Source organism: Coregonus lavaretus (genome assembly GCF_964263955.1).
Source record: "Coregonus lavaretus genome assembly, chromosome: 10".
In the NCBI taxonomy this organism is placed as follows: domain Eukaryota; kingdom Metazoa; phylum Chordata; class Actinopteri; order Salmoniformes; family Salmonidae; genus Coregonus; species Coregonus lavaretus.
This window is the reverse complement of record NC_139997.1, coordinates 7,096,165-7,110,827: the sequence shown is the minus strand read 5'-3', so window position 1 is coordinate 7,110,827 and position 14,663 is coordinate 7,096,165. Positions and strand designations below refer to the sequence as shown.

Below are 14,663 nucleotides of genomic sequence, written 5' to 3'. Positions count from 1 at the left end.
ATCAGTCATTTGTGTAAGTGCTGTGCTTGTTGAATGTCCTTCTCTATAAGCATGCTGAAAGTTTGTTGTCAATTTGTTTACTGTAAAATAGCATTGTATCTGGTCAAACACCATTTTTCCCAATAGTTTACTAAGGGTTGGTAACAGGCTAATTGGTCGGCTATTTGAGCCAGTAAAGGGTGCTTTACTATTATTATAATAATAATAATAATAATAATAATAATAATACTATTCTTAGGTAACGGAATGACTTTTGCTTCCCTCCAAGCCTAGGGGCACACACATTCTAGTAGGCTTAAATTGAAAATGTGGCAAATAGGAGTGGCAATATCGTCCGCTATTATCCTCAGTAATTTTCCATCCAAGTTGTCAGAGCCCGGTGGCTTGTCATTGTTGATAGACAACAATAATTTGTTTACTTCTTCCACACTCACTTTACGGAATTCAAAATTACAATGCTTGTCTTTCATAATTTGGTCAGATATACTTGGATGTGTAATGTCTTGCATAAGTTTGCTAATCTTGCCAATTAAAAAATCATTAAAGTAGTTGGCAATATCAGTTGGTTTTGTGATGAATGAGCCATCTGATTCAATGAATGATGGAGCTGAGTTTGCCTTTTTTTCCTAAAATGTCTTTTAAGGTGCTCCAAAGCTTTTTACTATCATTCTTTGTAATTTATCTTTGTTTCATAGTGTAGTTTCTTCTTCTTTTTATTCAGTTTAGTCACATGATTTCTCAATTTGCAATACGTTTGCCAATCGGTTGTGCAGCGAGACTTACTTGCCATTCCTTTTGCCTCATCCCTCTCAATCATACAATTTTTCAATTCCTCGTCGGGATTTAACAGTTTCTACAGTCATTTTCTTAATGGGTGCATGCTTATTAGTAACTGGGATAAGCAATTTCATAAATGTGTCAAGTGCAGTGTCTGTTTTCTCCTCATTACACACCACGGACCAGCATATATTCTTTACATCAACAACATAGGAATCACTACAAAACTTATTGTATGACCTCTCATACACAATATTAGGCCCAGCCTTTGGAACTTTGGTTTTCCTAGATATGGCTACTATATTGTGATCACTACATCCAATGGATTTGGATACTGCTTTCAAACAAATCTCTGCAGCAATAGTAAAAATATGATCAATACATGTTGATGATTTAATTCCTATACTGTTTGTAACTACGCTGGTAGGTTGACTGATAACCTGAACCAGGTTGCAGGCACTGGTTACAGTTTGAAGCTTTCTCTTGAGTGGGCAGCCTGATGAAAGCCAGTCAATATTTAAATCACCCAGAAAGTATACCTCTCTTGATATCACATACATTATCAAGCATTTCACACGTTATCCAGATATTGACTGTTAGCACTTGGTGGTCTATAGCAGCTTTCCACCAGAATGGGCTTTAGGTGAGGCAGATGAACCTGTAGCCATATTACTTCAACAGTTTTTAACATGAGATCCTCTCAAATCTTCACAGGAATGTGGTTCTGAATATAAACAGCAACACCTCCACCATTGGCATTTCTATATTTTCTGTAAATGTTATAACCCTGTATTGCTACCACTGTATCATCAAAGGTATTATCGAAGTGAGTTTCAGAAATAGACAGAATATGAATGTCATCTGTTACTAGCAAATTATTGATTTCATGAACCTTGTTTCTTAAGCTACATATGTTAACTTGGTCTATTTTGAGCACTTTTCTTCTGGGATGCTTACTTGTTTTTATTGCTTTACTGGGAAGCTTAGCAGCAGTAGATGTACTCATGTTCTTTATGTTAGTGCAGGGTGAGCTGCACACAGTGGCCTTCCTCCTTGGGCACACCGGCTCAGTGCTAACAGTATACATCTGGTTCTTAGGCATATGATTACTGCATACAATAGCTGTAGGATCAGCAGAGGCATTCAGGGCAGTTAGAGGGACATAAATTAGGTTATTTACATTGTGTCTACCGACGCCCCTGGTGTAATGTACATTTGCTGAAGCATTTAGACAACTCTGCGTCACAATGGTAGGGATTAGCTGAGCTGGGCTTGGGTGATTGCTAAGTCATTGTCTCAACGCAGCCTTATAATGCTGTGAAAGGATCCAGGAACCCAAATGATTTGGGTGGATCCCATCCTCCTTATAATATGTGTTTTGTTTCCGAAAGGTATCGAAATTGTCAACAAAAGTTACACCCATTGAGCTGCAATAATCACATAGCCAGTTGTGAAGAGCAAGAATCCTGCTAAAGCGTTCAATGCCACGATTCAGAGAGGGCACAGGGCCAGATATGATGGGTTTTTTGTTAGTGTCTAGCAGAGAGTCAATCAGTTCTTTCAAATCCAGTTTCAACTGTTCAGAGCTGCCCTTCATAATGTCATTAAAACCCACATGGACTACGATAGAATCGATTTCCATGTCCTGACTTAGTACATTCAATGCCATACAACACTCCTTCAGTAGCCTCCAACTGCTCTTAAACACTAGTAAAAATAAATGCATGCTCTTCAATCGAACGCTGCTGGCACCCGCCCACCCGACTAGAATCACCACTCTCGACGGGTCTGACCTAGAGTATGTGGACAACTACAAATACCTAGGTGTCTGGTTAGACTGTAAACTCTCCTTCCAGACTCACATTAAGCATCTCCAATCCAAAGTTAAATCTAGAATCGGCTTCCTATTTCGCAACAAAGCCTCCTTCACTCATGCTGCCAAACATGCCCTCGTAAAACTGACTATCCTACCGATCCTTGACTTCGGCGATGTCATTTACAAAATAGCCTCCAACACTCTACTCAGCAAATTGGATGTAGTCTATCACAGTGCCATCCGTTTTGTCTCCAAAGCCCCACACACTACCCACCACTGTGACCTGTACGCTCTTGTTGGCTGGTCCTCACTACATGTATCTCTATTTGCACATAATCTCTTGCACATCTAGCATTCCAGTGTTAATACTAATTTGCACTATAGCCTATTTATTGCCTTACCTCCATAACTTGCTACATTTGCACACACTGTATATATATTTTCTGTTGTATTTTTTGACTTTATGTTTTGTTTTACCCCATACGTAACTCTGTGTTGTTGTTTTTATCGCACTGCTTTGCTTTATCTTGGCCAGGTCGCAGTTGTAAATGAGAACTTGTTCTCAACTGGCTTACCTGGTTAAATAAAGGTGAAATAAAATAAATAAATAAATAAAATAAACATTCGGGAGCAGCTTAGTAATGTCATTTACTCCAGCTCCGGGATAGGACATTGTTTTTGCACCAGGAACGGTCACATTTCTTACCATGGAGCTGCCCAAAATCACGGCTGGCGAGAAGGACGAGGATATCCGCCCACTCCCACGCTTCACAGGATGCAGGCCTCCGACAGATGGAGAAGCCCCGCTCAATGCAAAGCAGGGACGGAAGGTTGCCGACATCGAAATCGTAGTAGTAGGCTAGGCATCCTGCTACAGTTATATGAACTGTAACGCAGTCAAATCTTTGAAATTGTTGCATGTTGCGTTTATTTTTGTTCAGTATAAAATCCTGTCCTTACATTCCTCTCTGTCCAGACCAGGCCTTGTAGGTCTATTATTTTGTCCCTATTCCAATATATATATATATATATATATATATATATATATATATATATATATATATATATATATATATATATATATATATATATATATTTACAAAATATTGTAAACCATAGATATTTATGAGCAGTTACTAGCCTATGTCATATATTTCACATTGCTTACAAGGTATTATAAATGATCTTATAAAGCATTCGGAAGAGGGTGTTCATAGAAAGTGTTACAAATATTAATATTCTCTTCCTATGTGTTTCCTCCAGGTGGGTTGTGGAGTGTGTTCACACTGGGCGGAGCCGGCAGTAAGCCAGGATTGGAGCAGGAACAGAACCCGCTTCCCTTATCCAATCAGAGCCTGTTATTACTCCTGGTGCTAGCCAATCTGACAGATGGACCTAACGACTGCCCCAACCCTTACAGACAGGCTGTCACCTGCTTCAAAAACACACAAGGTGCTGCCCTATACGCACACACACACACACACACACACACACACCCCTTACAGACAGGCTGTCACCTGCTTCAAAAACACACAAGGTGCTGCCCTATACGCACACAAACACACACACACACACACACCCCTTAAAGACAGGCTGTCACCTGCTTCAAAAACACACACTGTGGGGCTGGGAATCTCCAGGGAACCTCACAATACGATGATATGTTACTTAGTATTTTTTTATTAGACTCTTTATTGTGAATGTTGATTATTGTTCTGCAATGTTTTATAGCAATTTGATGTTCCAGGAGTGAGCATGGGAAAATGAGTTTTGATCAGTCATGGAAATAAGTGCTGTAATCAAATTGGCTCCCTATTTAAAAAGAATACAGGAGTTTTGGCGCAGGTACAGCCTACTAGAGTTATCTGACACTACCGAACGTTTTTTTTTTTGGGGGCGGGGGATACTTTGAGTCAAAGTATGTATATAATATCATCCAAAATAATATTGCGATATGTAACTGTATCGATTTTTCCCCCATCACTACCTGTCTACATGCTAAAGGCATTTGGTTTTATCTATTGAAAATACATATATTTATTGTTCATTATCAGAACAACATTTCTGTAGCAATAATGCTTGACTACTGTGCAGTATAGTCAAGTACAGTATATAGTGAGGTTAAGAAGCTAGAGAGGGAATCGTACACCCCCCCCAAAAAAAATGTTTTAACAATTAACACTCACACTTGACTCTTTCTCCCTTCCTGTTTTTTATTTATTCACTTTTATGTAATCAGGGGAGCCCAATTGAGACCAGGGTCTCATTTTCAATGGTGCTCTGACCATTGCTGATAGCTACTTTGTTGAGGAAAATTGTACTTACTGTGATATATGGTTGTCCCACCTAGCGATCTTCAGATGAATGCATTAACTGTAAGTCGCTCTGGATAAGAGTGTCTGCTAAATGACAAATGTAAATGTTTACAGTTTACATACAGTATGACATACTGTCGCAATAGAAGCTGACTTAAAGGGAACTTTCAGTGAATGTTGTGTCTCATTGTAAGTTGCCTTTGATAGGAGTGTGTGCTAAATGGCTTAAATATAAAAACATCCATGTCAAATCAAATCAAATGTTATTGGTCACATAGACATATTTAGCAGATGTTATTTGCGGGTGTAGCGAAATGCTTGTGTTCCTAGCTTCCAACAGTGCAGTAGCACCTAACAAGCGTTTTTTTGCCTCCTTCAGACACGTCATCGATCCCTACGGAGCAGCACCATACGTTCCAGATCAACTTCAACAGCCTGTACACAGCTCTGTGTGAGCAACAGAGATCTGACCAGGCTACACTGTTACTCTACACACTGCTGCATCAGAACACCAATATGAGGACTTACATGCTGTCACGCACAGACATGGAGAACCTGGTAAGTTAAATGAACATTTAAAAAAAATGTTCAACTTCCTATTCATCATCTCCAGCACCACCACAACATCAACATATGTGAAAATGGCGCGTTTCTATGTTTTGTAGTGGAAAAGATAGAGGAAGATAAGTGTTTCCAATGACATCGTCAACCAATTAGTAGACCAGGGTTGCCCAACCCTGTTCCTGGAGAGCTGCCCTCCTGAAGGTTTTCGCTCCAACCCCAGGTGTTACTAACCTGATTCATCTTATCAACCTGCTAATTAATAGAATCAGGTGTGCTAGATTAGGGTTGGAGTGAAAACCTACAGGACGGTAGCTCTCCAGGAACAAGGTTGGGCAGTCCTGGCCAGTATGAAAAATGTATGCACTCACTTAACTGTAAGTCGCTCTGGATAAGAGCGTCTGCTAAATGACTTAAATGTAAATGTACTCATTCGTTAAAATCAGGAGACACACTGGTGATGTCATTGGAAACACTTATATTCCTCTATCTGTTTTCCCATAGAAACGTGCAATTTGCACACGTTGATTTTGGGGTGGTGCTGGAGAGGACGAATAGGAAGCTGATATATTTTTAATTTCCCTTTTTAATAGAATTGAAAATAATAGATTTTATTGTCCTCCTTGACGAACATTCTTTTTCCCAGGCCCATACAGTCCATTTTACACAACTGATTCCCCACACAGACATTGACAGTTGTGCTCCCATACATTCTGCTCCTGTTACTATTGGTCTAGTAGCCAAAGGAAGCCTTATGAAGGTGCAAATGTACTCTAAGGCGATGTTCACACAGCAGACCTTAATGTTCATCTTAAGTTACGTGTTTCAAATCTGTTTTGGAATCCTGAGTGACCAAACAGCAAGTTACAAGTGACCAAATCGGATTTGTGTGTGTTCAGACAGCAGTCATTTGCTGACATGGCTACGCTAGTTGTCACGGTAAAGACCGGTGTGCGCGCAGTGGAAGAGGATAAGATAATCCAACTTTCAAAACTAGTCCTTTTTGGCTAGCCACAGCAGTCAGCTAGCTAGGTAGCTGTTTAGTTTTCTAGCACATTCACTAATTTGTTTTGTAAACAAACCATAAATAAAAACATCAGCTTCATATTCATCATCTCCAGCACCACCCCAACATCAACATATATGAAAATGGCGCCTTTCTATGTTTTGTAGTGAAAAAGATAGAGGAAGATAAATGTTTCCAATGACCGTTTACACAGAAGTCGCTTGGCCAGGATTCAGATTTGTATCTTTTAATTTTTTTTATATTTTACCCTTATTTTACCAGGTAAGTTGACTGAGAACACATTCTCATTTACAGCAACAACCACCTGGGGAATAGTTACAGGGGAGAGGAAGGGGGATGAATGAGCCAATTGGAAGCTGGGGATGATTAGGTGGCCATGATGGTATGAGGACCACATTGGGAATTTATCCAGGACACCAGGGTTAACACCCCTACTCTTACGATAAGTGCCATGGGATCTTTAGTGACCACAGAGAGTCAGGTCACCCGTTTAACGTCCCATCCCTACACAGGGCAATGTCCCCAATCACTGCCCTGGGGCATTGGGATATTTTTTCTTTAGACCAGAGGAAAGAGTGCCTCCTACTGGCCCTCCAACACCACTTCCAGCAGCATCTTGTCTCCCATCCAGGGACCGACCAGGACCAACCCTGCTGAGCTTCAGAGGCAAGCCAGCAGTAGGATGCAGGGTGGTAATGCTGCTGGCAGGGTGGTTTGAAATGTGGCTTGAAATATCAAAATCCATGTGCTGTTCAGACTGCAGGAAAATGAACAGATTCGAATCGGATATGCATTTTTTAATTTATTTGAGTCCATTCAAACTGCCAACGTGAACAAGGCTTTAGTAATCTTAGTCATCCGCTTTCTTAATTTCTCATTGTTCCCAGCTGACATATTGGCACACAATGGACAGCTGGTCCTGCGGGGTGTGCTTTGACGTCACTTCTCAGCAGGTTTTAAGGAGGAGGGGTTAGGGAGGAGGATCACTCCCACACACAGTGGAACCATGCTGAAACACACGCACACAGCTCCCTGAAGTCCCCCTCTGTGGAACGATACTGGAGGCCTGAACACACACATGGTCTCTCTCTGTCTCCCAGTGTCTCTTTAGTCTGGGATGCAGTGTGTTGGATGTTGGGTGCGTGTCAGGGCTTGCCTTCTGGTTGAGGTCTGGTGGCCCGCCCCACTTCCAGCCTCCAGTGTTGAACCACAGATAGGCAGCCTGTCTCCAGGCTAGTCCACCGCACACCGCCCCCTCTCTGTCTCGCCCCCTCTGTCTCGCCCCCTCTGTCTCGCCCCATCTTTGTCCCGCCCCATACCACCCCCTTTCTGTGCCGCCCCACACCACCCCCTTTCTGTGCCCTCCCCCTTTCTGTGCCCTCCCCCTTTCTGTGCCCTCCCCCTTTCTGTGCCCTCCCCCTTTCTGTGCCGCCCCACACCACCCCCTTTCTGTGCCCATCCCCCTTTCTGTGCCCTCCCCCTTTCTGTGCCACCCCACACCACCCCCTTTCTGCCCCGCCCCCTCTCTGCCCCGCACCCTCTCTGTTCCGCCCCACACCGCAGGAGCACACAAAGTATACCAGGAAGGAAAACTGTGGCATTTATAAGTGGATTATCCTGGTTAAATAAATATGCTAAATGAAATGAAAGGAAACAAATATGAGTAACCAACACACATGTTCATTCTCTAATGATCTTACCTTAGGTGGTGCCCATCCTGGAGATCCTGTACCATGTGGAAGACAGGAACTCTCATCACGTCTACATGGCCCTCATCATCCTCCTCATCCTCACTGAGGACGACACCTTCAACAGATCCATACATGAGGTGGTGAGTACTGACCCTGACCCCTGACCCCTCACTCTAACCCTAACCCTCATCATCCTCCTCATCCTCACTGAGGACGACACCTTCAACAGATCCAGGGTAGGGATTGGCATTTGAAACGAACACAGTACCTCAGACAACATGAATTCCCTCTCAGTAAATTCTGATTATAGACTTGGCAGACATTTCTCTGAAGGATGATTTCTCAAATGTCAGGACCTGTGCCATTTCAGATAAGAACAGTACTATGATTTATGATCTGTAATTTTGATTATTTTTTCTCAAACCTGTCATTTCTGATAAGAACAGTATGTTCTTCTGATAGTCACTATCTGTAATTTAGAAATGTCCCCATCCTCCTCCTCTATCTATTTCAGTCTTCATTATTGCCCAACTTCTCAATGAATTCACAGAGTATTTGAACAGAAAACCTTTAAACCATTTAGCTCACGGTGATGGACTCATTCCACTCTGCCATTACCTTCAGTTATGTGAATCATTTTTGCTATTTCTCGCTCTCTCGCTCTCTCTCTTTCCCCCTCCCTCCCTCCCTTATGCAGTCCATTGCCTGCGCTGCATATGAATGTGTCCCTCTCCTTCCGTCCCAAATGGCACCCTATTCACGATGTAGTTCACTACTTTTGACCAGAACCTTATGGGGAATAGGATGATCTCTCTCTGTCTCTCTCTCTCTCTCTGTCTCTGTCTCTGTCTCTGTCTCTGTCTCTGTCTCTCTGTCTGTCTGTCTGTCTGTCTCTGTCTCTGTCTGTCTGTCTGTGTCTCTCGCTCTCACTCTCACTCTCGCTCTCGCTCTCACTCTCTCTGCAGCAGGAAATCATAAAGCCAAAGCTGTGGCTAAGTCTTGATATATTTTTTTGATTAAAATACATTTCACATTGGGCTCTTTGCTGTTGACATGTAATTTCCATCAGGTTAAATGTAAACCAAAGTCAGACATCTCTGTGTTCGGACAGAAGTTCTTCTACATTGAAAAATCTATGTGGAGGTGCTTTAGTGTTGTTGGTGTTATGGGGCTGTTTGTTCAGCCTGGGATTAGACGGCCACTCTCTACTCTTCCCCCCTAGCCATCCAGAGAGATATGAGGCTGTGTAGTGACTGACTGACTGACCAGAGGCTGGGCCGGACAGGACACAGCTCTGCCTTGGTCTCCTCTCTCTCTACTCTCCCCCCTAGCTATCCAGAGAGGGACAGGGATGCAATTTTTCCTGATTTAATGTGGAATTTCTGCTTTTCTCCATGAATACATCAATAACCTTCCCCTGAAACCACTATCCTGATTTTCCTGATTTTCTATGTCACATCCCTGAGAGAGCAATGAGCCTCTGCAATACTAGGTCTACTGACTGACCAATGAGGTAGTCATCGTTTTCATCCCAGTGTGTGATTTACATTTACATTTACATTTTAGTCATTTAGCAGACGCTCTTATCCAGAGCGACTTACAGTTAGTGAGTGCATACATTCTTTAATTTTTTTATTTTATTTTAATTCTTTTTTTATATATATATTTTTTTTTTTTTCATACTGCCCCCCCGTGGGAATCGAACCCACATCCCTGGCGTTGCAAAACGCCATGCTCTACCAACTGAGCTACATCCCTGCCGGCCATTCCCTCCCCTACCCTGGACGACGCTGTGCCAATTGTGCGCCGCCCCATGGGTCTCCCGGTCGCGGCCGGCTACGACAGAGCCTGGATTCGAACCAGGATCTCTAGTGGCACACCTAGCACTGCGATGCAGTGCCTTAGACCACTGCGCCACTCGGGAGATACGTGTGATGATTGTATTCCCTGAGGTCAGAAGGCTACTGTACACCAGTTTAATCTGTATTCCCTGAGGTCAGAAGGCTACTGTACACCAGTTTAATCTGTATTCCCTGAGGTCAGAAGGCTACTGTACACCAGTTTAATCTGTATTCCCTGAGGTCAGAAGGCTACTGTACACCAGTTTAATCTGTATTCCCTGAGGTCAGAAGGCTACTGTACACCAGTTTAATCTGTATTCCCTGAGGGCAGAAGGCTACTGTACACCAGTTTAATCTGTATTCCCTGAGGTCAGAAGGCTACTGTACACCAGTTTAATCTGTATTCCCTGAGGTCAGAAGGCTACTGTACACCAGTTTAATCTGTATTCCCTGAGGTCAGAAGGCTACTGTACACCAGTTTAATCTGTATTCCCTGAGGTCAGAAGGCTACTGTACACCAGTTTAATCTGTATTCCCTGAGGGCAGAAGGCTACTGTACACCAGTTTAATCTGTATTCCCTGAGGTCAGAAGGCTACTGTACACCAGTTTAATCTGTATTCCCTGAGGTCAGAAGGCTACTGTACACCAGTTTAATCTGTATTCCCTGAGGTCAGAAGGCTACTGTACACCAGTTTAATCTGTATTCCCTGAGGGCAGAAGGCTACTGTACACCAGTTTAATCTGTATTCCCTGAGGGCAGAAGGCTACTGTACACCAGTTTAATCTGTATTCCCTGAGGGCAGAAGGCTACTGTACACCAGTTTAATCTGTATTCCCTAAGGTCAGAAGGCTACTGTACACCAGTTTAATCTGTATTCCCTGAGGTCAGAAGGCTACTGTACACCAGTTTAATCTGTATTCCCTGAGGGCAGAAGGCTACTGTACACCAGTTTAATCTGTATTCCCTGAGGTCAGAAGGCTACTGTACACCAGTTTAATCTGTATTCCCTGAGGGCAGAAGGCTACTGTACACCAGTTTAATCTGTATTCCCTGAGGGCAGAAGGCTACTGTACACCAGTTTAATCTGTATTCCCTAAGGTCAGAAGGCTACTGTACACCAGTTTAATCTGTATTCCCTGAGGGCAGAAGGCTACTGTACACCAGTTTAATCTGTATTCCCTAAGGTCAGAAGGCTACTGTACACCAGTTTAATCTGTATTCCCTGAGGGCAGAAGGCTACTGTACACCAGTTTAATCTGTATTCCCTAAAGTCAGAAGGCTACTGTACACCAGTTTAATCTGTATTCCCTGAGGGCAGAAGGCTACTGTACACCAGTTTAATCTGTATTCCCTGAGGGCAGAAGGCTACTGTACACCAGTTTAATCTGTATTCCCTGAGGTCAGAAGGCTACTGTACACCAGTTTAATCTGTATTCCCTAAGGTCAGAAGGCTACTGTACACCAGTTTAATCTGTATTCCCTGAGGGCAGAAGGCTACTGTACACCAGTTTAATCTGTATTCCCTGAGGTCAGAAGGCTACTGTACACCAGTTTAATCTGTATTCCCTGAGGGCAGAAGGCTACTGTACACCAGTTTAATCTGTATTCCCTGAGGTCAGAAGGCTACTGTACACCAGTTTAATCTGTATTCCCTGAGGTCAGAAGGCTACTGTACACCAGTTTAATCTGTATTCCCTGAGGGCAGAAGGCTACTGTACACCAGTTTAATCTGTATTCCCTGAGGTCAGAAGGCTACTGTACACCAGTTTAATCTGTATTCCCTAAGGTCAGAAGGCTACTGTACACCAGTTTAATCTGTATTCCCTGAGGGCAGAAGGCTACTGTACACCAGTTTAATCTGTATTCCCTGAGGTCAGAAGGCTACTGTACACCAGTTTAATCTGTATTCCCTGAGGGCAGAAGGCTACTGTACACCAGTTTAATCTGTATTCCCTGAGGGCAGAAGGCCCTCTTTCCTCCTCGTCTCGTTATTTACAGTAGCTATCAAAATGTATCTAGCTATTTCTATTGTCCAGGACAGAAATACATAAGTATTAGTGCTGACCCCATTTAGTCAACTGGTCAATTGTTTGGTCGATAGGCTGTTTGTGGACCGAGATTTCTTTAGTCCAGCAGTAGCAACATTTAAAAAAATTAAAATAATGCTTTACAAGACACCTGTCTGATTGGCTCCTGTCTGAGTGGACTGATCCATTGTGGAGGCCGTGGGGATGGCACAGTCCATCACTCTAAGACATGTGCTGCTGCAATTGTATTTGGTTAAGGACAATGGTGCAACACTAATAAAAATAATATTATTTTATAACAAACGTGCTTTCTGCTGCGTGTGATAGCGGTCGCTGTCCGCGGTTCTGAAACATCAGTGCGCTGTTGAATTAGCGCCTTTTCCTAGACCGTGTTGCTATGTGCATAATAGCAAAGTTAACCAGCATATTGGTGTTGAGAACAATGCGGTGGAGGCTGCAGCAGAATGAGGAGATGAGAAAACAGCCCTCGCCTTATTGTCTAAAAAAAGTGAGGAGAGAGGAAACCCAAACTTAATTAGGTCTATAATCAATAGCCTAACTGTTCAATGTGCCTGGCTTTATAAAATCATCCATATATATCTACAGAAATAAGACAGATCATGCTACTGTTGCCTGTTTGAGTGTTTAATAGCCTACTGATTCCGTGAGCACCAAGCTTCACTCAACCACAACATGTCATATAAACAATTTCACATATTCGGCTGTTTTTAATCTTTGCTGAAATAAGGGTTTTACACTTGTTCTGTTGTTAATCCAGCCTCTCTGCTATTATTTATAATTTATTTAGTGTTTACACTGTTCCAAAATGTCAGAAAAATTATAATTTATAGTAATAATAATAATAACCCTTATTTTTCTTGATCTCCGTATTGTTATAATTAGTATTATTGTTATGATCATCATTATAATATTAAGTAAAGTCATTATCATTAGTAGGCTTAGTATAGCAGCCTTATATAACCACCATCGAGCTGTAGGCCTAAGAGCGCATCCTGTTTAGTCTTAATACCGTAACTTACTTAGACCTATATTTCAATACTTATATAGGCTACTGTGTCAATCAATCATTATTTCGTTCATGTCATCACACAGCATACGAGTCATTCATGATTTGAAATACAATCAAGTGTTTTAGTTGAAAAATAAAATAACAAAGCGACCCTTGAATAATTAGCATAAACAATAAATAAACCGAATGCATATGACTGGTTTTAGTCTTTGCTGTAATAAAGGCTTTACCAAAAAAACACCAACAACGTTACAACAGACTCTCTGGTACGCATCATTTATTTAGTGTTGTTTATTTAGTCCCCTGTAGCTCAGTTGGTAGAGCATGGCGCTTGCAACGCCAGGGTTGTGGGTTCGTTTCCCACGGGGGGCCAGTATGAAAAATGTATGCACTCACTAACTGTAAGTCGCTCTGGATAAGAGCGTCTGCTAAATGACTAAAATGTAAAATGTTTAAATTGTTCCAAACCGTCAGAAAAATGTATATTGTAATCTAGCAGCACCTGTTGGGCCCACAGCACTTGCTCCTTACCTTCTTTTTCTTGATCTCCAGTATTTTCCACAACTAGTCAAATTTATTCCACCCATCAGACTTCCCCTTTATCTCCTGAGAAACCAGTAAACATTCCCCCGTTTCCAGTTTATTTGTCTCGTCCTCTGCATCCATTTTGCTGTCACGTGTTCGGTGTTCATTATAACCAATTTATTGATGTGATTATGATATGCTACATGTCAGGCCCTGTTGGTCACGTGCATGCAATGCATACATGTGTCACGTAAAGAGAAAAACAGGGAATGTTTTTCCTAAACAAATGAGGGATTTCGGTAACAGAACTTTTCAGTCAGAAATGGCTGTAATTATGTTGCAGCTTCAGCAACACGGACAGCACGATAAACACTGTTGATGTTCTGTTGTGGCCGCTGCAGCAGGGAGGAGTGAGAGACAACGGGTGCTAGTCACACAGTCACTCGCTGTCATTTTTTTTTTGCGCAGCAAGTCTGAGTCCGGCCCGGCACAATCAAATCAATTGCGGCCGGACTCCCTCTAGTCATTTGTGTGTCTTAATTATTTCATCCCAACAGTGTGCTTAAAGCATCAGATAAGCTCAGTGCATATAGTTGATTTGATTAAAACACATAGGATGTATCTATAAATGGAAAAAAAAATACACGTTAAAGAATTTCAACCAATCAATTGGTCGAAAGAACAGACTACTCTCTGTCGACCAAGATTTTCTTTTGTCGGGGACAGCCCTAGTTTATTCACGTTACTTTACTTTAATAAAATGTTTTATTTGATGACTTTATTTCATTCCAAGTCATCATCTCATCTCTATAGAGCTGCTACCTATGCTGTCTGACAAAATCACTATTTTGTAGTTCTTCAAAGTAAATAAGGTATACTTTTGACTGCTGAATGCCAACTATCAATCACTTAGATCATGTATTTTCAGGCTCACGAAGCAACTGCTTACTATCCCTAACAAGTCTGGAGCCTCAGCTCAGACAGACATTACACAAAATGGTCGCCATAACCAGAGAGAGAGAGCGTGAGAGAGGGGTAATTTGAGATGCAG

The 14,663-nt window shown here is 42.1% G+C and overlaps 1 protein-coding gene across 2 annotated transcripts in view; it reads left to right on the top strand.

Moving 5' to 3' along the window:
- The window catches only part of LOC311136623 (dymeclin-like), a 142,527-nt gene that overhangs the window by 51,757 nt on the left and 76,107 nt on the right, over positions 1–14,663 (top strand). For both annotated transcript variants that reach the window (XM_084170812.1, XM_084170813.1), the window contains exons 9-11: positions 3,857–4,045; positions 5,288–5,466; positions 8,202–8,327. In XM_084170812.1, coding sequence (XP_084026938.1) covers positions 3,857–4,045; positions 5,288–5,466; positions 8,202–8,327 — 494 coding nt within the window. The remainder of the gene's footprint in view (positions 1–3,856; positions 4,046–5,287; positions 5,467–8,201; positions 8,328–14,663) is intronic.